Genomic DNA, 24,807 nt, shown 5'->3' with positions numbered 1-24,807 from the left:
GAAGGCTGAGGTTCAGTTAATAGTAAATACGCCAGTGTTTTTAGTTTATTTTTTGAGATAGGATTTGTAAAAAGGCACTCACTAGGGGGTAGCTTAGTAGTCAGGTCCTTGCCCGGCATATATGAGTCCCTGGTCTGAAACTCTCAGCACTGGCAGAAAAGATATTTACTAAAGGCATATAAAGGTTTCCTATGCTGCTATCTCATCCTTCAGCACAGCTACTTACCTGTGACAAAGTGACATGAAAGCAGCCATAGACACTATGCAAGTGGACTGAATGGACATATAGAGACTGCATACATCCCAGGCATGGTGGCTAAACAATTAAGAAAGAAAGGATATCTTTTTTGTACAGACTAGGAGGTTCCTTGATCAAGAAAAGAAGTTTATTTTGGTTCTGAGTTGAAGCAGTGTTGAAAGGCCACATCTGGTGACCTTTCACTGGTAAAATCTAGATGTGGAACAGAGAGGGTTGTCATGTGGCAAGAGATAGGGAGTACATGTGTGTACGTATGTCCATTTTTATCTCTTCCCCTTCTAAGGCTAGCAGTCTTTGGCCATGGGGGCTCCGCTTGCATAATTTTATGTTTAATCTCCCCGGAAAGCTCCCATTTTTAATCACTGCAGTTGAGGTCAGGCTAGTGGTGCTTACGTTGCCCTTCCAGCACCTGGATGGTGGTGGCAGTAAGACCAAGAAGTTCAAGGCCCCATCCAGGTCCTCTGCGTGTGTGTGACAGTTGTGTAGCTTGGTCTGTGTGTAAGGCTTCTAGCAGTGAGATCAGGACCTGGGCCTGGCCCTTAGCTGGATTACCTTGTCCAGCCTTTATGCAGGGGGAGGAGGTCGGGGCTACCTCAACTTGATGTGCTGTACTGTGTTCAAGCCCATGGGAGGCCTGCTCTTTCTGAATGGAGAAGGAGTGGTTAGAAAGGGGGTAGAAGGGAGTTGCAGGGGTGGGGATGGGAGGGGAGGAGAGAAGGGAAGGGAAACTGGTTAATATGTAAAATAAATTTTAAGAAATTTTAAATAAAATTTAAAAAAGGAAGACGTTCAAAACCAGCATTGGCTACATAGAGAATTTGAGGCCCAACTGGGTCCTGTATCAAAAATGTTAAGTAAAAATATTAGATAAAATAGTAAACATTATTTTATTTAATAATTAACAACTATTTATGTAGTTGAATTAAGTTCCTACTCTCTTAATGCCTCACTATGGGATAAAATCCCCCCCCATGAACCCTTAAGGGACACGCTGACATCATAATCTGAATGACAGGGCCTAAAAGCTCCTTGTTAGGGCTGGAGGTGGCCCGGAGGTGGGGAATGAAGACTTCTCTCGCAGAGACTCAAGTTCAGTACCCAGCACCCATGTTGTGCGGTTCTCACACACCTGTCCCTGCAGACACCCTCTCGGCCCCTCTCCACAGCATCCGCACTCATACGTGCGTATGCATACACACATGATTTAAAATAGAAAAGTAAATCTTTAAGGGTTCCTGTTGAACTGCACACAAATGTTTTAAGAACCCAAAGGGATATTTCACTGCTAATTACTTCCCAGAGCTCTAGGCTGGTGTACCCTGGTGTACATACATACATGCTATGTGGCTAGCACCTGCCCGCTGTTCAGGGTACAAGCCAGAGTTCTTTATAATTAAAATCCTTGTAGAAGTTGAACAGTGCTTCATAAAGCACGCACACCATATTTATTTATTATTTTTTTTTAGTGGGATTCCCAAGAATATGAATTGCGCTGCCCCTATAGACGGAAGACACTGTGGGGAAAAGACCTAGTCTGTCTTCTAAAACGGTGCCTACTAGGCAGTAGTCCGTTAGTGTTCCTAGATGAAAAAAAAGCATTTTTCTTTATCAATGTTCACATCAACATTGTTTGCACTGCATTGACTCTAGGGAAGATGGAGTGATGGGTGGCGTAATGACCGAACTGGGCAATGAGACCGTCAGTCCTCTCTTAAGGCCACTGCTCAGTGTGATGTGTGTCAGGGCAACAGCAACTAGGAAATATGGAGACTTGTAAACCTAGAAAACCAAGCACCTCTAGGTCCCTGAGGGATTCCACTTGATCTATCCCAGCTCTCTTAGATTCCACTTGGTTCTGTGTTCTAACCTGCAGTTTGCAAGTTGTGGCCATAGACCCAGTCCAAACATGACAGTGACCAGTGACCGGCTCCAAAGAAAATGTGAGTCAGAACAAGTCATTTGGGAAGACCTTTGAAAGTCTGCCTTATCACGCCCCCCTTAATGACAAGTCTGTCTAGCTGAACCCTAGGAGATTCACAGATAGATTCTTTCCTGGGTTTTAGATACCAGACCTCTCAGAGCCACAGGCAGACACAGGGAAGGGCAGCAGCTGGTACCTGAGTGCGCCCCCAGACTGGCTTTCCCTGACAGTGCCTATTGTGATGTCATGGACTCTCAGTATAAAGGCAGGAACTGTAGCTGAGAGGATCATAGGCTTGAGGAATGGCGCTAATGTGGGGTCTCGCTGCTCCACTGCCAGTGTATCTCAGTCTAATGTTACTTGGTGTTTTAGTCTGTGGCGCATACCAGGTTCAGGTGGCAGCCAAGACACAGGTACGTGATAACCACTCTTTCTCGGGTCACTTCTCTTCATGCTGACGGCCTATAGGTTTGTCTAAATGCCTGTCCTCTGGACCATAGGAGGACCTGGATGGAGGGCAGAGGGGAGTTGAGACAGAACTGATAGATGCTTCCTTTTTTTTTTCTTTTTGTTTTGGTTTTTCAAGACAAGGTTTCTCTGTGTAGCCCTGGCTCTCCTGATTCCTGTAGACCAGGTTGGCCTTGAACTCACAGAGATTCTTTTGCCTCTGCCTCCCAAGTGCTGGGACTAAAGGCATGAGCCACCACTACCCACCTTGTCTTTCTCTTAATTCACTTCAAGAAGCCTTAGGATGGGTTTGGTGGTGCATACCTTTAATCCCAACTTGGGAGGGAGAGGCAGGAGGATCTCTGATTTCAAGACCACCCTGGTCTACATAGTGAGTTCCAGGACAGCCAGGACTAAGCAGAGAGAGTCTGTCTCAAAAAATAAAGAAGAAGAAGAAGAAGAAGAAGAAGAAGAAGAAGAAGAAGAAGAAGAAGGAGGAGGAGGAGGAGGAGGAGGAGGAGGAGGAGGAGGAGGAGGAGGAGGAGGAAGGAGGAGGAGAAGGAGGGGGTGGAAGGAGGAGGGGGTGGGATGAAAGAGTAGGGGGTGAGATGGAAGAGGAGGGGGTGGGAGGGAGGAGGAGGGGGAGGAGGAGGGGTGGGAGGGAGGAGGAGGGGGAGGAGGAGGGGTGGGAGGGAGGAGGAGAGGGAGGAGGAGGGGGAGGAGGAGGGGGGAAAAGGAGGAGAGGGAGGGGGAAAAAGAGGAGAAGGGAGAGGGGGAAGAGAAAAGAAGAAGAAGAAGAAGAAGAAGAGGAGGAGGAGGAGGAGGAGAAGGAGGGGGTGGGAGGGAGGAGGGGGTGGGATGAAGGAGTAGGGGGTGAGATGAAAGAGGAGGGGGTGGGAGGGAGGAGGAGGAGGGGGAGGAGGAGGGGTGGAAGGGAGGAGGAGAGGGAGGAGGAGGGGAGAAAAGGAGGAGAGGGAGGGGGAAAAAGAGGAGAAGGGAGAGGGGGAAGAGAAAGAAGAAGAAGAAGAAGAAGAAGAAGAAGAAGAAGAAGAAGAAGAAGAAGAAGAAGAAGAAGAAGAAGAAGAAGAGGAGGAGGAGGAGGAAGAGGAGGAGGGGGTGGGGTGGGCGAAGGAGAAGGGGGAGGATGAGGGGGAAAAGAGGAGGAGATGGAGGGGGAAAAGGAGGAGGGGGAGGGAGAAGAGAAAGAAGAAGAAGAGGAGGAGGAGAAGGAGGAGAGGGGGAGGAGGAGGGGGAGGAGGAGGGGGGAAAAGAGGAGGAGATGGAGGGGGAAAAGGAGGAGGGGAGAGGGAAGAGAAGAAGGAGAAAAAGGAGGAGGAAGGGGCGAGGAGGAGATGGGGGAGGGGGAGGAGGAGGGGAGGAGGGGGGAAAAAGGAGGAGGGGAGGGAGAAGAGAAAGAAGGAGGAAGAGGAAGAGGAAGAAGAAGAAGAAGAAGAAGAAGAAGAAGAAGAAGAAGAAGAAGAAGAAGAAGAAGAAGAAGAAGAAGAAGACAAAAAGGAGGAGAAGGAGAAGAAAAAGAAGAAAGAAGTAGCTTCAGTAGCTTTAGGATCTATTATCAAATAGACACTGAGGAAGAATTACTAGATATAGAGGAAGTGCTGTCTAGGACTTCCAGCTGAAATGGAACATTCATATGACTTAACTCTGGGGAAGTTATGGAAAAGAATGTGGTAAGTAAGAGTGGTGTGGATATTGTCCATTGCATGGATGGGAGGCAGATGGTAGAGAGAGCTTGTCTTATAAAGAAAGATTTATAACCATATGACAAAACAAAGAAGGTCTCAGGAAGTGAATTGCAAGTGTTGCTTGGTTGGGGATTTTCTATTTCCAGCGGGAGAGGGGTTGTCTGAGTACATGGTTCACGTGTTTGAAACATCAGTAGATCATGTCTCTTCTGAGTCTTCGGTCCTTTGAACAGACCATGAGTGACTGGCTCTCCCACAGTCCTGCCATCTTGCCCAGACTTGGCAAGTCCACCTCTTTATTGAGTTGTTCCAGTAAGTGTGTGGCATCTCACTGTGGTTTCACGTGCACCCCGCACCCTGCCCCCCAATAAATAACATTGAGCAACGTCTCAGGTTCATTAGTTGTTTGGAAATTCTTCTTTGTAAACTGCCTATTCAAGTCATTTGTGTGCTTTTGTTTGTGTGAATTTGTGTGTGAGTGTGTGTGGACGTGAGTGTGTGAGTGTGTGTGAGCGTGTGAGTATCTGGGTGTCTGTGTGTATGTTAGTGAGGATCAAATTCAGGTCTGTGCTCCTTCCAGGCAAAGCAATGATTTTACATTTCTGGTGCATTTTTTCCTTTTTTTTTTTTGTTTGTTTGTCTGTTTTAGTTTTTTTTTTTTCTTTTGGTTTTTCAAGACACAGTTTGTCTGTGTAATCCTGGATGTCCTGGAGATCTTTCTGTAGATCAGGCTGGCCTCGAACTCACAGAAATCTGCCTGCCTCTCTCTCAAGAGCTGGGATTAAAGGTGCATGTCACCACTGCCTGGCAAACAGTATATTTCTATTTATTTATTTATTTAGTAAAAACTTTTGTTTCTCATTTTACATAGCAATCCCAGTTCTCACTCGCTCCCCTCCTCCCTTTCCCTCCACCTCCCCACATCCACTCCTCAGAGAGGAGTCCACAAAGTCTGGCACACTGCTTTGAGTCAGGACCAAGGCCCTCCCCACTATATCTAGGCTGAGCAAGGTATCCCTCCAAAGAGAATGGGTTCCAAAAAGCCAATATAAGCAGTAGGAATAAATCCTGGTCTCACTGCCAGTGGCCCCACAGTCTGCCCCAGTCATACAACTGTTACCCACATTCAGAGGGCCTAGTTAGGTCCTAGGCTGGTTCCCTCACTGTCAGGTCAGAGTTTGTGGGTTCCCATTAGCTCAGGCAAGCTGTTTCAGTGGGTGAACCCATCATGGTCTTGATCTCTCTGCTCATATTCTCACTCCTCCCACCCTTCAACTGGACTTTGGGAGCTCAACCCAGTGCTCCGCTGTGGGTCTCTGCTTCTACTTCCATCAATTGCTGCATGAAGGTACTGAGGTGATATTTAAGATAGTCATCAATCTGACTACAGGACAAGGCCAGTTCAGGCCCCCTCTCCACTATTGCTTAGGGTCTTAGATGGGGTCATCCTTGTGGATTCCTGGGAATTTCTCTAGAGCCAGGTTTCTTGCCAGAATGCTTCTTTATTCCAATCTACAAAGTCTCTCTTTTCTTTAATAATGTTATTTAAGTATTGGATAAAAGGGACATTTCTCTAGATTTTACAGTCAACATTTTGTTGATCAAATACCCATGCCGTGTAGCTGTGCACATAAGGACGATGTTAATTGGATTTAGTGGGTTATTAAAAAAAAAAGGCAAACATGAGGCTGGGAGTTGGATATATTGTGGGGTATGTGGGGGAAGTTGGAGTGGGGAGGGGTGGGTATCATTATAGTTTATTGTATGCATGTATAAAATATTTTTTTTGGTTTTTTGAGACAGGGTTTCTCTGTGACTTTGGAGCCTGTCCTGGAACTAGCTCTTGTAGACCAGGCTGGCCTTGAATTCACAAAAATCTGCCTGCCTCTGCCTCCCAAGTGCTGGGATTAAAGGCATGCACCACCACCGCCTGGCATAAAATATTTTTGAACTAGGAAAAATTATTTTTTAAAAAAACCCTCCATGTTGTGATTTGATAAATATTGCTGCCTCTTGTACTTTCTGTGAGTTGGGATTTCCAAAACTCATGTAGAAATATATGCATTTTCCAGGGGAAGAGGGTTGCAAAGTGTGACCTTCAGGAGGGATTCACACCCTTCTTTGCAAACTGGGTAAGGTCTCCCAGGCATGACCCCTTACTCTCTGAGGACTGGGTTAGCCACCACAGGAGTCGGAACCCTTTTGTCTTCCGCACGCAGCCCCAGCTCCTCCACTTCTGCTGTGAGTTGAAGCTGTACAGAGACGTCAGGCAAAGCTAAGGACATGGTAGCACTAGGCTCTTAGACTTCTGGAACCATGAAACCAACTAAACCCTTTCCTTCAAAGATGAGCTGATGACAAATATTCTATTTTTTGCAACTCAATATAAACTAGAACCAGGAGGAATTTGTTTTTTGTTGAGAAGAGAGGACATACTTAATAGGTCATGATAATCATCAGGAGGCACATATTGTCTGCTCTGGTATGGCATTTTATCTATCTATCTATCTATCTATCTATCTATCTATCTATCTATCTATCTATCTATCTATCATCTTACATCACCTATATCTATCTTTTTATGTATTTTTAGTGCTAGGAATCAAATTCGGGGTCTGGTGAGCTAGGCAAGCAGTCTACCACTGAAGTACATCCTCAGGCCTGGTATACTGGTTTAATACTGTAAATAATGTTTCTTCCCTCTCTCCCTCCCTCCCTCCCTTCTTTCTTTCTTTCTTTCTTTCTTTCTTTCTTTCTTTCTTTCTTTCTTTCTTTCTTTCTTTCTTTCAGGGGAGGGGGTTAAGGCAGGGTTTCTCAGTGTAGCTCAGGCTGCCCTGGAACTCACTTTGTCACTCTGTAGACCAGGCTGGCCTACTCACAGAGATCCACCTTCTCCTGTTTCCCGAGAGCTTGCATTAAAGATATGTGCCACCGCTGCCCCTTGTAAATACCATTGTATAAATGATGCTGAAGCCCCCAAATACATCTTTCCATAAGGATCTGCTTAGAGGACCCTGATAAGTTTATCACTTTGAATCTATTCTCCTGTAGGAATATTCTCTAAATCATGTTATGTGTAAATAACAACAGTTTTATTACTTATTTTCCAGTTCTTATTGATGACTTTGTTCTCCTTGCCTTCATTTATGAATATGACTTCAGTACAATATTCAGGAGCAGTGTGTTGTGGGCATCTGTCTTTTATTAAGTCAAGGAACATTTTCAATAATTCACCAGTTATGTATAATGTTTTCTGTAGTTTTTCAAATATTATTTAGCAAATCAAGGAAATTTTAGCAAGAATTGGTGTTAACTTTTTAAAAAATGTTCTAAAATTTTAAATTTAATCTCTTTGTACTGGGTGCTAAGTGATAAGTATATTTCCTGCCTCTATTTAGATGGTCGTATTTTTTCTTGTTTGTTCAATCAATGTACCGAATTGCATGAGAATGTAAGATAATAGATCAACTGTGAATTCCTAGGAAATGTATAATTCATTTGTAATGTTGGCTCCAATACTTTAATTAGATTTATTAGATTCAGTTTTCTAATATTTTGTTTGGTACTTATGCAACTTTGCATAAATATATTGAGTGGTCAGGTCTTAGATTTTAGAATGGTGATTGTTCCAGCTTCCTCAATTTAAACAGAAGCAAATCCACATTTCCATCTCAATAATGAAACAGACACCCTCAATGCTCATGGAGTTACAGGGGTTTTGGGAGTTCGTACTAAGAATCTGGAACAAAGACCAGATTGTTTTTTATCACACATATGTGCGCGCGTGCGCACACACACACACACACACACACACACACACACACACACACACACTCCCCAAAGGAATAGTGACTAAAATTAAGAAATTGACTCTCAGCTGGGCGGCGGTGACGCACGTCTTTAATCCCAGCACTCGGGAGGCAGAGGCAGGTGGATCTCTGTGAGTCTGAGGCCAGCCTGGTATCTGTTCTTAAAGCCTTCAGCTGATTGGGTGATGCCCACTTGCAGTATGGAAAGCAATCTGCTCCAATTGTACTGATTCTAAATGTTAATCATATGTAAAATTACTGTCAAAGAAGTGTTCTAGACTAATAATATATGACCAAACAACTGGGCTCCATAGCCTAGCCAAGTCGACATAAGAATTAACCATTACACTCCTTTCTTTTGCTTCGATTTATTATTATCATTCGGGCGGTGGTGGTGCACACCTTTAATCCCAGCACTCGGGAGGCAGAGGCAGGTGGATCTCTGTGAGTCTGAGGCCAGTCTGGTCTACAGTGAGTTCCAGGACAGGTCCAAAGCTACACAGAGAAACACTGTCTCAAAAAACAACAACAACAAAAAAGATTTATCATTATCATTTTTGAAAGTGTGTGTGTGTGTGTGTGTGTGTGTGTGTGTGTACAAAATTGTCTTTGTATAATTGTGAGTCTGAACATGAGCACAGGTACCAGCAGAAGCCAGAGGTGCTGGACCCCCCCCCCCGGAGCTGGAGCTACAGGCAATTGTGAGCATTTGCTATGTGTGCTAGGAATCAAACCTGGGTCCTCTGCAAGAGCTGCGCTGTGACTGCTGAACCGTCTTCCCAAGCCCAGTTCTTCCTTTTCTATTGGTAAAGAGTTTCATGACTTAAGCAGCTCTTACATTTAGGCTTTTACTACATCTCAAGTTCGTTTTTAAATAGGATATGAGGTAAAGGCCCACCTTCATTCCTTTCCATGTGGTTATCCAGTTGTCCCAGCACCATTTGTTGAAGATTATTTTGTTTTCATTGAATGGTCATGGAGCCTGTATTGAGAACCAGCTGATTTTTAATATTAGATTCTTAAACCACAACTATTTTTGAGTACTGTAGTTTTGTACACAGTTTTTCATTTCTTTGTTTTGTTTTGTTTCTCAAGACAGGGTTTCCCTGTGTAGCCCTGCTGTCCTGAAGCTCATTCTGTAGACCAGGCTGGTCTTGAACTCAGAGATGTGCCTGCCTCTGCCTCCCAAGTGTTGAGATTAAAGGTTAATGCCACCACTGCCCAGCTCTGTACAAAGTTTTAAAATCAGAAAATATGGTCCTTCCTACTGTTTTTTTTTCAAGATTGTTTTGGCTCCTGAGGGACCTTTGTAATTCCACAGGGATTTTTAGGACAGAGTTATCATTTATACAAAAAAGGAGTTTGGATAGGAATTATGTAGTATCCCTACAGAATCTATAGATTGTGTTGGTAATGTCATTTCAGCATCAAACCTTCCAATCATGAACAAAGAATGTCTTAATTACTATTTACTTTCTACAACAATGTTTTGTAGATTTCTATCTCATGACGTATCTACCTCCCAAAGACCCCACCTACTAACACTATTACCTTGGGGGTAAGGGTTTCTACATATCAAGTTGTGGGATAGCATTGGACCCAGTGTATGTTGGGGGAAGCTCCCTGGTATTTCTAATTTTTTAAATGTCTTAAGAAAACACAAGTAGATGTTTGTTTTTATTTTTCTGCACCATTGAAATGACCATGACAGTTTCCCACTTATGTTGTTAGTATGATGTAATGTATTTATCGTTGTGTTATGTTTAAATAGCTATGCATTATTTAAAAAACCATTTTCACTGTGTATCTCTATTGTGTATGGTGCTGTTCCATAAGAATAATTTCACATAGTAAGTGTTGAACATTGAGCATAATCCTCCTTTCCTCCCCACTCGTCTTCACTGCCTCCCCATTGGTTTCATTTACTCTTGCAGGTAATTTCATTTCTGCTTTAACGGCATGTTTACGCCTGTGATTTTATGTGTCTATATAAAATCTAGGAACTACAAATGAGAAAGATCATATGGTGTTGGTTCTTCTGGCTTAACTGACTTCAGACGAGCCCCAATTGTATCCCTTTCCCTGAAAACTATGTAACTTCTTCATGACAGAAAAAAATCCATTGTGTATACAGACATATTTAACACCCATTCCTCTGCAGCTGCACACATATGGCTCCATAACTTAGTTATTATGAATGATGCTGCGGTAAACACTGATGTGCAAGCGTCTCTGTCACATTAAACATTCATACATTGTTTGAATAAATTCCAAATATTTATATTCATCATCATTCTGTAAGCTCTTGTCTACCCAGTTAGGTGTACTATGTTTATGTTCGATAGCAATTTCTCTGCCCTATCTTACATTTTTAAGTAGTTTTGCGGAGTGTAAGTCTAGATGGGCGGTTGTTTTCTTTTAGCACATTGCAGAATTTATTCTGCTGTTTTCTGATGCCCGATATTTCTGAAAACACACCAGCTCTTCACCCCACTATTCACGTGGCTATGACAGTTCTTTAATTCAGGGGCAGTATAGGGATTCTTTCTCTTCCGCGTCCAGCAGTTTTGAATGTACTTAATTCAGCTGTTATTCAGCGTCTGCCGTCACAGCACTTACACGTCAGTGCTTCTCAGTTCTCACAAGTTCCTAGTCATTAAGTCCAAGGACAGAATGCTTCAAAGCAGATTTCCCACCCTACCCCATCCATCCTCAGAGAGGGTAAGGCACATTGCTTTGGGGAAGGTCCATGGTCCTCCCTACTATAACTGGGTTGAGCAAGGTATCCATCCAAAGAGAGTAGGTTCCCAAAAAGCCATTACATGCAGTAGGGATACATCCTGGTGCCTCTGCCAGTGGCCCCACAGTCTGCCCCAGCCATACAACTGTCATCCACATTCAGAGGGACTAGTTTGATCCTATGCTTGTTCCTTCCCAGTCCGACTCGAGTTGGTGAGCTCCCATTAGCTCAGGTAGACAGTTTCAGTGGGTGTATCCATCATGGTCTTGACCTCTTTGCTCATATTCTCATTCCTCCCACTCTTCACTGGACCTTGGGAGCTCAGTCCAGTGCTTCGATGTGGGTCTCTGCCTCTGTTTCCATCAGTTGCTGGATGAAGGTTCTATGGTGATATTTAAGACATTCATCAGTCTGATTACAGGGCAAATTAACATTGGTGCTCCCTCTCCTCTACTGCTTAGGGTCTTAGCTGGGGTCATCCTTGTAAATTCCTATATCTAGAGCCATGTTTCTTGCTAATCCCACAATGGCTCCCTCAATCAAGCTATCTCTTTCCTTACTCACATCTCAGTCCTTCCTCAACCTCAACTATCCCATTCCCTCAAGTTCTTCTCACCCCTCCCCTTCTCCCCTAACCTTCCCCTTCTACCCTTCCTTCTCCCCCACCCCGTGCTCCCAATTTTGTCAGGCGATCTTGTCTATTTTGACTTTCCAGGTGGATCTATATGTTTTTCTTAGAGTTCACTTTATTACTTAGCTTCTCTAGGATCATGAATTATAGGCTCAGTGTCCTTTCTTTATAGCTAGTATTTGCTTATGAGTGAGTCCATACCATATTCATCTTTTTGGGACTGGGTTACCTCATAAAGATGCTCAATCATACTTCAAGGGCATTTGTTCAACTATGTTCATAGCAGCATTATTTGTAATAGCCAGAATCTGGAAGCAACCTAGATGGCCCACATCTGAAGAATGGATAAAGAAAATGTGGCATATTTACACATTAGAGTACTATTCAGCAGTAAAAAATAATGACATCTTGAATTTTGCATACAAATTGATGGAATTATAAAACACTATCCTGAGTGAGGTACCCCATGTTTTAAAAATTACATTTGTAAGCACTCAGTAGGCCGAAGTTAGACCCTTATGAGTTCCAGATCAGCTTGATCGACAAAGCGAGTTCCAGGACAGCCAGGTTGCTCAGAGAAACCCTGTCTTGAAAAACAAAAACAAAACAAAATGAAAATTATTTGTGTGTGTGTGTGTGTGTGTGTGTGTGTGTGTGTGCGTGCATGTGTGCATAGGGCATGGGGCCAGGGGAGTGTGGAAGTAGAGGACAACCTGAAAGAGTCAGTTCTTACATATACCATACCAGTCATAGGGATTGAACATAGGTTGCCAAGGCTTGGCCACAGGTGTCTTTAGCCACTGAGTCATTTTGCTGGCTCCCATATGGCATCTTACCTGTTTAGTTGGCTATTTTCCTTATGAATGCAAGTCTCTAGAATACAGGACTCATATTTATCTCTAGAGTCTCAGTACTACACACAATAATCTAGGACTAATTTGTATGTGTGTACATCCATGTACAAATGCCCATGGCATGCATGTGGAGGTGAAGATGACTTGTGAAAATTGCTTTTCTTCTTTTACACTGTGGGCTCCAGAGATGGAACTCAGATCATTAGGCTTGGTGTCAAACACCTGTGCCTACAGGGCCATCTTGCTGGTCTCTTAGTATATTTAATAAATTATTCATACATAATTAAGATGAGAAGGTAACTAATAATATGGTTACAGATGACAACCGTGTTGATACCTGATATAAAATGTGTCAGTATCCCACAGATAAGGTAAGATGTTTTGTCCATAAAACCCCCAATCTAGAGCATAAACCTGACTTTGTTTCTTTTTGTGTGTTTCTCTAGATTGCCAAGCAACATGATCCAAAACAAATTCAGAAACTCACAGGTCAGAATGATTCTCTCCCTTGCTGATCAGCTCAAGGCTGGTGACTGATGTGTGGGCCATGCTTTCAGACTCTAGTCTTTAACAGCAGGTGGAAGAAAGTTGAAAAAGAGGGTGTCCTGAAGAGTACCCCATCTTTCTGACATCTTCATTTCCAAAGTCATGCAAACAGCTCCATAATTTCTCCACTGTTTGCTTTCCTCATGCTTCTCTGTCCCATATATTTTCATGGGAAGCCCAAAATATGGGAAAGGAGAATGGGCAAAGATTAACTACCAAGAGTTTGGTGAGGGCGGTCCATCACCTTTATTCCGCTACCACGGATGTGGATGTGGGGCAGACATCTTTAGAGGAAAAGATGTATCAGGATCTCCATGTCCCCCACTGCTGCGTTCTGGGGTCACTTCTAGTACACAATGAAGACAGTATAGTTTGCTTACAAAGCAAAGTTTGATGGCTGGGCTGTACCACTCATCAGCTTCATGATGTGACTTCATCTTTGCTCCCCTAATTGTTAGATGATGTCAGTAGTCACTGTGCTCACGGTCTCTTTACTCCTGTTACAGTTTCACAGGTGGAAAAAGCTAGAATGATGAATATCATTGAAGCTGATCTAACATGGTAAGCAGAGTGTGTCTTCAGACTGTCCTATGACAAATACCTAGCCCTGACTGTCCTAAACTCACTCTGTAGACCAGGCTGGCCTTGAACTCAGAGATCTACCCACCTCTGCCTCCAAAGTGCTGGGATTACAGGTGTGTGCCACCATGCCCAGCTACATTTTCTTAATTGATGATTGGTATGGGAAGGTCCGCTCACTGTAGGTGATGCCACCCATGGACTGGTAGTGGTACAAGAAGGCAGGGTGAGCAAGCCATGAAAGCAAGGCAGTAAGCAGGGTTCCTCCACGGCCTTTGCATTAGCTGCTGCCTCCTGAATCCATCTTGCCCTGAGATCCTACCATGACTTCCCTCAGCAATGGAGTGTAACCTGAGAACTGTAAGCTGAAGCAAACCCTGTCCCCCTAAGTTTCTGGTCACCGTGTTTCAGCACAACAGTGGAAATCCTAGCTGCGACACCACCTTAACCGTAAATGTTATATGTAAAATCCTGGGACTTTTACTTCGTTTACTGTGATAGCAATTGCCTCCTTCCTAAATTAACTTCCTATTCTTATTGGCTGGCTTATTGGTACTTTATTAATATCACTTCAATTCCACTGACATCCCCTTTTGTGCTCAGTATTTCAGGACTTCCTATGGGCTGGACCCAGGACTATGTATTCTGGTCAATAGACAGGAGTCTTCAACGGATTTTCCAACAGCTGGAAAATGCAAGGTCAGGAAACAGAGTTTCTCGGTAGGGGAGAGAGAGGGAGTAAAAGGAGGGAGGTAAAAGAAAAGTGAGTTTGAGCAATGGAGAACAATATTTTGAGTTTTATTTATTCCATGTTTTATATGGGTATTTTACTTGCATGTGTGTTTGTGCACCACATGCATGCCTGATGCCCACAGAGGCCAGAAGAGGGCATTGGATCCCCTGGCACTGGAGTTACAGATGTTTGTAGACTACCATGTGGGTGTTGGTAAGCAAGCTTGGGTCCTCTAGAAGAGCAGACGCTACTCTTAACTGCTGAGACATCTCTCTAGACCCCACAGTGTATGTACATATGTGTGTGTGTGTGTACTTTTTGTGCATGTGTGCACATGTGTACCACATCATGTACATAGTGGTCATCAGACAAGCCACAGGAGTCAGTGCTTTCCTTCTAACATGTGGTTCTTAGGGATCGAACACAGGTCTTCTGGCTTAATGGCAAGCACAGGTTTTGTGTGTGTGTGTGTCTGCGTGTCTGCAAAACTTGGATGTCATTTCTGCGGAGCCATCCACCTGGATTTTTGAGATAATGCCTCTCACTCGGACTCACTAATTAGCCTTGGCTGTCCAGTGAGCCCCAGGGGACCCACTTTTCTCTGCTTCCCCAGCACTGGGGCACTATGTCCCTTTATTTTCATGTGGGTCCTGGGGATGGAACTCAGCTTCTCTCTTTGAATAGCATGTACTTTACTGACTGACTCACACATTTTGCTCTTGGTAGAGGGATTCTTTACACAAACAACTGATGTTTGTAAACGCAACCAAAGTGTTAGACCAAAAGTGTTTTGGAATTGAAACAACCACTCTCTCTCTTTTTACTGATTTTGTGTCTACTGATTCCAAAGAAAATGAAAATATTTCTTTTTGTCAGGTCAACATTTATGGAAATGAGTTTACAAGAGTCCCAAGATTTATCTTCCTCCTCCGTCTCTGACATTGTGGGCCGGGAGGCTATCCCACCTTCTTGCTACTGTAAGATGGGAAACAGTTCTTCTGACTCCAGTATGTCCTCTGTGTCATCCAACGACAGCTCGAACCTGTCTTATCTTCCAATCTTTCCTGAAGGAACAACGTGGAAATTCCGGAGCCGTAGTTTACCTGCTTTCTCCCGAAAGGAACCGTCCACGTCCACTCCCAGAAGCCAGGGCTCATCGCTGCCTACTTTTCAGCTCTCTCTTTTAGTCAGAGGAGAACTGGAAGGACACGTATCTCAGAAGGTTTCTACTTTGCGGGCACAAGTGGTGCCTCTGCCCGTGAAGAAATCCTGGGAAATACTCAATAATTTGATGGATGTACAAGGAGTCCCTGAACAAGGGCTCCCCAAAACTCAGTTTCTTAAACTCATCCCTCAGAGTGCTGAGCAAAATAGCAATCGATCTCCAGATGTTCCATCGTTTCATGTCCATGTGAACATTGGGGTGAATTCTGAATTAAGCAGGACAGAAGTGGCACAGCCGCTTACCTCAAACAAGCAGTTACAGTCTGAGAATGACCGCCAGGTTCTTAGATACAACTCTTTAGTTATATCAATGGGCACTCCATCTCCCATTAACATAGTTCAGGAAGAAAACGCTTTACTGAAAAAGGATCCAAAGCATGTGTTAGAGCTGAATATAGATCAGAGGGTCCTAGGTCTTCCAGAAAAAATGATTCAGCCACAAAGGGCACAAGTAACTGATGTGGAACTGACAGACCAGGTAGCATGCTTGGCCACGGACAGCGTAAAGGTCACTCCAGTGGCATTGCTTCAGGTTATGGGCTCGATGGGAATGATTCCAGAATCACACACGCAGGTGATAGACGGCATGGGGTTTCCCCCGCAGCCACCAAATCAAGCAGAAACAGGGAGTATAACTCCTGGGCCATCAGATCAGGTAATTGAACCAAATACATTAACAAGTCTTCTGCATCCAGCTACGGAATCAAAGAGTATGGCCTCAAGACTGAGTCAAGTCACAGATAATATGAAGGTAACTCCTGTGACCTTGCTTCACATCATGGATTCCATGGGGATGGTGAATGAATTACACCCACATTTCATAGAACCAGCAGAAATAGCCCCAAAGCCACAATACCAAGTCATGAAATCGGCGAAGGTGGATACATTGCATGGCCACCAAGCCATACGACCAGGAGAAAGTCTAGGGCTACAGCAATCAGTTCTGGGAACTGTGGAAGTGATTCCCCAGCCTCAGCATAAAGTCATGGGAACATCGAACATGACCTTGGGGTCACAGAATCAAGCCACAAAATACATTGGGATTACTCCTGGTCCAACACATGAAAATATATTGGAAATTAGCTCCAGTGAACTTCCTAAAGCCATTGATTATACAAAAGCAACTCCAGTGGCCCAACAAACTATGGATTCCATGCAGATAATTCCACCAGGACAGCCACATGTTACAGAACCTAGGGCTTTGATCCAAACTCAAAATCTGACCCCACTGCCAGAGCAGCCAGATGTTCTGACTTCTACCGTTCCAATTCAAGATTTGAAGACTGTGGGACTGGCCTGTGACACACATGTTCAAGATGTAAAGGCAATGGGTTTGAAACTTGAAGCCAAGAAGCAAGAAGAGAGTCCTGTGACTTTTGTACCAGGGGTACGGTTTCAAGATGAGTTTATGGAGGTGTTGCAAGGGCCTCAACTACAAGGTATAAAACTTAAAGAACTGACTTCACAGTCACAAATGCAGGATAGGAAACATGTGATTATCTCATATTTGAAGCCACAAAGTCTAAAACCTGTGAATATAGCCAAAACACAAGGAATCCCAGGAGAAAAAATTGTGAATTTAGTCTCAACACAACTGTGTCGAGGAATGGCACCCACGGATTTAACTCCAAAGCCTGGACAGGATGACCAGATAACTGTAAGATCACCCGAGCGGAAAGGCGGGATTTTAGACCAGCTGAGCAAACATTTTCAGTCAGAAGATGTGTTGTCCATGAAGTCAGGTCAAGAAGCCAAACCTGCAGATAAAAAACCCAAAGAGATCAAATTTAAAGTACAATTTAAAGATATACCATCATTTGAATTGACTCCTGAACCAGTTGTTCACAGTGTAAAACCTGAAGAGGTCCAAGATGAATCACAGGTGTCAAGTATGAAACCATGCCAGGTGACTCCAGGGCCACAGGGGCACCAGGTGAAAGTCTCAGAGCCAACGTTAGAGCCACCATTTCAAGATGTGAAAACCATGGTGCTCACAGAGCCACAGATTGGAAGTACAAAATCCGTCCAGTGGATACCAATATCTAAGTTTCAAAGTGAGAAATGGGTAGGGTCAGACTTTAGGTTGCAATCTCAAAGTACCAGACCTACAGAATTGAAGCCGTCTACACAATGGAGGGGCGTGAGGCCCCCTGAATTGACTGTCAGGTCTAAAATAATTCAAGAAGAAAAATCTGTAGGGTTTTATCTTGAGCCACAGTCACAGCAAGTAAAAACCTCTCCGTTAGCACTAGGGCTTCAGAAAAAAACTTTTGACTTAACATCAGAGCCAAAACCTCAAGGAATCAAAACTGTGGATCAAAACAAAGATCCACCAGCTGGAAGTGTAAGATCCGTCCAGTGGATACCAGGACCTGAGTTCCACTGTGTAAAGTTTTTAGGATTGAATCATGGGTTACAATCTCAAGGTGTCAAACCCACAGGACGGAAACCGTCCATACAGTTGGGAGGTGTGAAGCCATCAGAGACGACTGTAAGGCCAAAACTTCAAGGAGAAAAATCTGTGGGTTTTAACCTTGAATTACAAGTACACCATATGAAGACACCTGAATTGTCCCCAGAACCAGAGTTACAGAAAGGAGAAAATGTCACATCCACTTCAGAACCACAGCCTCAAAACCAAGATCCACCAGTTGGAAGTGTTAGATCCATTCAGTGGCTACCAGGACCTGAGTTCCGTGGTGTGAAGTGTTTAGGGTTAAATCGTGGGTCACAATCTCAAGGCGTCAAATCTACAGAGCAGAAACCATCCATACAGTTGGGAGGTGTGAAACCACCTGAAACGACTGTAGGGCCAAAACTTCCAGGGAATAAATCTGTGGATTTTAACATTGAGCCCAAAGTACAGCACATAAAAACCCCCGAGGCGTCCCCAGAACCAGAGTTACAAGAAGGGGAAAACTCAGAGCCACAGGCTGAGTGTGTGAAAAGTATGGCATTACACCACGGATCAGAGCCACAGGCTGAGGGTGTAAAAAGTGTGGCATTACACCACGGATCAGAGCCACAGGCTGAGGGTGTAAAAAGTGTGGCATTACACCGTGGATTACAGCTTGAAAATACGAAATCTGTTCAGTGGATCCCAGTGTCTGACTATAAAGCTAAGAAATCTATGCTGAATCTTAGGTTACAATCTGAAGATGTCACGGCTAAAGAGTTAAACCCTTTGGCACAACTAAGAAACGTGAAGACTTCTAGTGAGTTAACTACTACAGGGCCGAAGTTACAAAGTAAACAACCTTCAGGGTCAACCCCGGAACATCAGTCTCATGGGTTCAAAGCTATTGATTTTAAATCGGAGCTCCAGTTTAGAAGTATGAAAGGAGGTGACCCACACTTAAGGTCAAAGATTAACAATATAAAATTCCCATCCAAACCCAGGTTTCACTTAGAAGGCACAGGCTCTCCTGGATTGAACCCTTCAATGCAACCACAAGAAGTGAAAGTCTTAGGGTCACCCCCAGGAACACAACCTCAATCTGAGATCAACTCTGGGCCCCAGTGGCAAAGTGCAGAATGTTCTGACTTGACACCTGAAACAAAGTCCCAAAATATGAAATGTATCACATCAAGTCAAGGTAAGCCATTTGCCAATCAAAGTGTCCAGCTAGACTGTAAACATGGGTCACAGTGGCAAGGTACAAAATTCAATTCAGTTCTGAGGACAAAGTCCCAAGAAATGGAGATGGAAGACTGTGAATCAGGCCCACAGTTACAAGATCTGAAATCTTCAAGGACAATCATAGGTATAAAAGTCCAAGATGTCAAAGCTATGGGCTTTACTCCTGGACCACAATTACAAGGTATGCCAGCTGAAGTCCTTACAGAGAAGAGGGTTCATGGTGTGCGATTGGTAGAAAGCAAACCTACTTCAAAGTTGCAAGGTAAGAAACCTGATTTCATCCCAAGGAAGATGTTTTTGGGCACAAAATCAATAGAGCTGGACTCAGCGTCCCCTTTACAAGATTTGAAATATCCTGAGCAGATCTTGGATATGAAACTTCAAGGTGTAAACTCTATGGAACATCACGTTGCAAGTATAAAATCTTCTGAGCTGGCAACACATATAAAATCCCAAGGTGTAAAAGCAATGGACCTTAATTCAGGACCACAGTCACAAAATAAAAAGCCGTCTGAGTTGACTCATGGGAAAAAGCTCCAAGGTATGGAATCTTTGACTGTGGAGTCAAAGTCTCCAAGTGGGGACTCTGTGGAGTTCAACTTGGGCCCTCAGTTACCAGATGAGAAATCTTCTCAGTCAGTTCTGGGGATAAAGCATGAAGATGCAGGACCTACAGAGGTCAGTTCTCACCCATACTTGTCGGGTATGAAGACTTATGAAGTATTTTCAGAGGACATGCTTCAAGGAGAGAAACCCATGGGCTTTGAGGCCCAGTCACTGTGGCAGGATGTAAAATCTCTTAGGCGGACTTTCTGCAAGGCACTTGACAGGAAGATTTTGCAGCTGAAAACCCCTCAGTTCCAGGATGGGAAAGGATCCATGTTAACCCCAGAATTATATCTTCAAGGTATGGAACCTGAGGCAGTCAAGCATGGATCAAAGTTGAAAGGCGTGCAACCCGAGCCTACAAATGTCCAAGCAGTGAAGGATATGGGGATCAATCATGGTGCAGAATTGCAGGTTGTGGGATTCGCTGAGCAGGACTCGGACTCAACAATCTATTGTGTGGTACCTTCTGAACTCAGTGCCAGAAACCTGAAGCAAGACGGGAAGTTTCACAAATTAAATCAAAAGCAACAGCTTCAAAGTATAAAACCGGTAGTCTTCAGTCATGAACCACATTTGCAACATATCAAGTCATCAGAAGTATGTACAAAACTTCAAGACCTGAAGTCTACGGAATTCAATTCAGAGCAACAGTTGCAAGAGATAAAAGTTCCTGAGGTGTGCACAGAGTCCAAGCTGCCAGATGAGTCATCTCTGGAATTCAAACATGAGTTGCAAGGTAGGACATTCTGTGACTCGAGTCCAGGGCCACAGATTCACTGTAAAAATATCATGACATCCAAGACGGGAACACAAAATGTACAGTCGTCTAAGTTGCACCCTGATCTAGACCTTCAAGGCATAACATCTAAGGAATTCTGCCTTGGATCACATTTGGAAGATGTGAATTCTACATGTACTCCCAATGCAAATTCTCAGTATACAAATTCCAGTGAATATAAACCTGGACCATATTTGCAAAACACAAATTTCTCTGCATGCATTCCCGAGCCAGACCCTCAATGTATAAATTCTGGGTGCAACCTTGGGCCACATTTTAATGGAATGAATTCTGTGTGTATTTTAGGACCAAAATTGCAATGTGTGGATTCTACTGGGTACAATCATGAGCCAAATTTGCAAGATGTAAATTCTTCTGTATGCACCCCAGGACCAAGTCCTTCGTGTGTGAATTCTTCTGTATGCACCCCGGAGCCAAGTCCTCTGTGTGTGAATTCTTCTGCATGCACCCCGGAGCCAAGTCCTCCATGTATGAATTCCACTGAGTGCAATCCTAAAGCACATTTGCAAGGTGTGAAGTCTTCTGCATGCACTCCAGGGCAAAACCCTCAGTGTGAACATTCTAATAGGAATAATCTTGGGCCACTTCTTCAAGGTACGCATTCAGGTATAACATTTCCAGCACCACAAATTATGTGTGTAAATCCTGTTTGGTGCAGTGTCCAAACACATTTGCAAAATGTGAATTTTTCTGCATGTACTCGAAGACAAGAATCACAGTCTGCAGATTCTATGGAATACAACCCTGGGCCACATTTAGAAGCTCCTAAACTTCAAGGTATGAAGTTTTCTGAGTTGAACCCAGGGACAGGAATTCAAAGAGAGATACCTGTAACAGTTAACCCAGGACAGCACTTGCAAGATTTAAAGCTTGAATTAACTCCAGGGTCAACTATTGCAGGTATAGCACCTGTAGAATACAACCCTGGGCCACAGGAACAATGTGTGAATTTTTCTGAATTGAATACAGGATTAAAATTACAACCCATAAATTTAGTGAAGCTTGGTTCAGGGCCACAGTTGCAAAACATGAAGTCCTTTGAATGGGCCCCTGGATCAGAATCTCAGTGTCCAAGATCTGTTCTATTGAACCCTGGACCCCCTTTTCAAGGTGTGAAGCCATCTAACTTAATGGTAGGGGCAAATTTTCAAGAGATCCCACTTTCGAAGAAGCAATTTGAGTCACGGCAGCAAACTGCACAACCCATGTTGACTTTGAAGCCTCAGTCAACTGGTGTGGACTCTGTGAAAGTTTTACCAACACCACTGCCTGAAGATAGAATGTTTCCAGAGTTGAACAAACAGCCATTGCTTTGTACGAACTCTGTAAATCTGACACCTGGCTGTGGTCTGCAGGACTTAAGAAGTGAGGCATTTTCACCAGGACCTTGTTTTCAAACAGTTAGAGCTATGCATGTGAAACCAGGGTCACAGTCTCAGAGAGGGAACTCTTCAGAGTTTGCTCCATGCCACAGGTCTGAATGTACAGAAAAATCTCCAAGGCCATATCCTCAAGGCTTAGGACCTGTGGTGCTGAGCTCTGAGAAAAGATCCCCAAGGGAACAATCTGTAGTACCGCCACCAAGACCATTCTACCATGTTCCAGATTCTGCTCCAGGGATAACACCAGGACCTCAGATTCCTGAATCTAAGCTATGGCTGCAAAGGGAAGAATTCTCAGAGTTGGCCGCCCAGCCAACCAATCAAGTTGTGGGAAATACAGCCTCTGTCAAGCTGGCGTTTGAGGAATGTCAGACAGAAGAGGTAGTAAGGAGTCTAATAAAGCCCCAGAATGCAAGCATTGGAAAAGAAAGTGTAACTCCAACAGAATCACTGGATCAAATGATAAACTTTCTAAGGATCAGCCCAAAGCCACTCGATCAAGTGACAGAATATGCAAAGACACGGCTTCAAGTTCCTCGAGTTTCTGAATCTGTGACAGTGATTCCTGGACCACCCTTCCAAGTTATAGAGTCAGTGATGATACCGGAGCCGACCTCTCAAGGGTCAAAATATGTTGATTTGACTCCCACACTATGTGATGTGATAGTTTCAGAGTTTGCTCCAAGATTTTGGCTACAAAATGTGCAATCTAAGAAATTAATCACAGAGCCAACACATCAGATTTTAGAAACGATAGAATTATCAGGCTTTCATGTGATAAAGACTATATTGCGTCCCAAGCCACTGCTTCTGATTGTGAAATCTCAAGAACTGGAACCAGGACCAAGTTCCCAGGCTGTAGAACCAATAGGAGTTGCCACAAGATCAAGAATTAAAGTAAAGGATTCTTTGAATTTACTCTCAAGACCACATCTTCAAGACAAGATAAAACCTATAGAACAAACTCAAAGGGCAAATATTCAAGAGAATTTTACAGAATTAATCTTACAGCAAACATCTCCACTTGAGGAACCTCCAGTATTAACTCACAAGCAAAGGCTTCAGGCTGGAAAATCTGTAGGAATCAAAAGAGAATCTCCTAAAGTACTGGAAATGGATTTGAACCAAGGACGGGTGTGCCAGAATAGAGATTCGGAAACGATAACATCAGAAAAGTTACAATCAGAGAATTACTTCTCTAGGTTCATAAGCAGCCCTCCAATCCCATTTATTTCAAGCTCTGTCAAAACAATCGAATTAGGGCCCCTTCAGGGTTCTGGAATGCCAGAAGTGCCAAGAGCCTTGAATATGAAGAACTTTAATGCTGGCATTTTGCAGTCTCCAAAATCCTATACAGACACTATTATACGTGTTATTCCTTTGTGGCTAACCACGCCCACTCCCAGCTACTGCTTACCTCCCTCGTCACCATCTTAACTCTTTCTCTTCTGTCCCTCTCTCCTGGCATGAGCACATGTGTTTTCTTCTCTCTGTTCTCTTTTCTATTTCTGCCTTTCTTTCTCTCCTTTAATTAATAAATGTTTACCTCTATGTCTAGTCTTACGTCTATTTACTATTATCCGCCGCACCCGCCCGCCTGACTCTCCCGGGCCGCATGGTGGGACCAACTCTGCCGCTTGCCCGGGGAACCTGTACTGCTCTGGCGGCAGCCTCTGCCTGGCTTGCAGGCCGCTCGAGGCACCCCAACATCATTAAGAACAATATTGGTGCCGCGGACTCGAGAGATTCACCCAGCCAGGGTCCCAGCTTCAGGTTTCATCCGGAACTCTGAGCTCCACTTTCCGGGATTGAATCGAAACTGAGGGCTTTCTCCACACCGACCCACGTGTCCCGTCTGCATGTCCATGACTCCTACAAACAACACCGGCTTCTAATCGTGAGTTTCCCCACTCCAGCCAGCTTAACTGAGCCTTTTAACCTGGGATTGACCGGTTTTCCCGCTGTTTTTAGGCTGGGGCGGGGACTTCTTCGCCCATTTACTGGCATTCATTATGGCTTGCATTCTCTGTTAAGCTCGTGCCTGGGACAGCTGGCCTGGCCAGCTCCCAGCACTCCCGCACCTGGGGACCCGGGGCCCCCAGTTCTCTTCCTCTTTATTTCATTCTTTTCTTCCTTCTTATCTTTCTCACGGACGGATTGGCTGATCCGGTTCAGCCAATAGCATCCCACATGTGTACCTCGGACGCCTGGACACATGTCCCAATGTTCGCTTGCATCTCACCTAAATGGGTAGCCCTTCCTGCTGTAGGCTCGAGATGCCACAGTTTTTGCAGGTTTTTCATGGTCTTGACCTGGGAAAGCAAGTCATTCCAGCCTAAATATGCCTTACTTAAAATCCTCCACACCTATCCGTTTTTAAATTGTCTGTTTGTGTGGGTTTTCACGATTTACATTCTAAATAACAACTGCCCACGGCAGGCGGCCTTCGGCTTTTAAAATTCCTGCTGGCCATGACATGGTGCAGTTTTTTCGCTTCCAGTCTTTTGCTCCCCTCTGCGGCTTATGGTTCGGCATGGCAGCTCAGCAACAGGGCAGATCAGGCCTCTAGGTCACTCTTTATTAAGCTTAAAATCCTTACAGCTCAAAAATTGTAACTTTTTCCCCGCAACACGTGGGCGCCGCCATGTTCATTGGGGTCAGGTGACTTTATCGCTAGATTCACTGAGAGCCAGGTCACATGACCAAGCTCTTCCATTCTTATGTATGTCCTGCCTTTCCCTCCCCCTCCTCGGTGTTCACGGAAATCCTCTCGTTAACTCTGGTTACAGGTGTTTTGCATAGTGACGCGCTTCTGATAGGGCCCATCAGAGACATGCACTTTGCCTAATTCCTGTTCAATCTTTCTATGTATAATAATTGTTCATTACATCTCATTTCAGACTACAAAATCATAAGTCTCATATTTTAAAC

General features: G+C 44.1%; 1 protein-coding gene across 2 annotated transcripts; it reads left to right on the top strand.

The window, feature by feature from the left end:
* The first annotated feature begins 2,458 nt into the window (after positions 1-2,458).
* On the top strand, positions 2,459-23,427 carry LOC148121918 (uncharacterized). 2 transcript variants are annotated; one of them, XM_087907395.1, is made up of 6 exons: positions 2,459-2,593; positions 12,811-12,853; positions 13,417-13,471; positions 14,093-14,188; positions 15,099-20,431; positions 20,780-23,427. In XM_087907395.1, the coding sequence occupies exons 1-6, from the start codon at positions 2,483-2,485 to the stop codon at positions 23,311-23,313; spliced, it is 8,172 nt and encodes a 2,723-aa protein (XP_087763521.1). In that variant the 5' UTR covers positions 2,459-2,482; the 3' UTR covers positions 23,314-23,427. The 2 variants fall into 2 exon arrangements, with proteins under 2 accessions (XP_087763521.1, XP_087763520.1); XM_087907394.1 differs by having other exon boundaries at positions 15,099-23,427.
* The last annotated feature ends 1,380 nt before the right edge of the window (positions 23,428-24,807 follow it).

This window comes from Myodes glareolus, chromosome 6, assembly GCF_982192425.1.
Source record: "Myodes glareolus chromosome 6, mMyoGla1.1, whole genome shotgun sequence".
Lineage (NCBI taxonomy): Eukaryota > Metazoa > Chordata > Mammalia > Rodentia > Cricetidae > Myodes > Myodes glareolus.
Note: the sequence above shows the minus strand (reverse complement) of the source record. Positions and strands in the feature narration are given on the sequence as shown.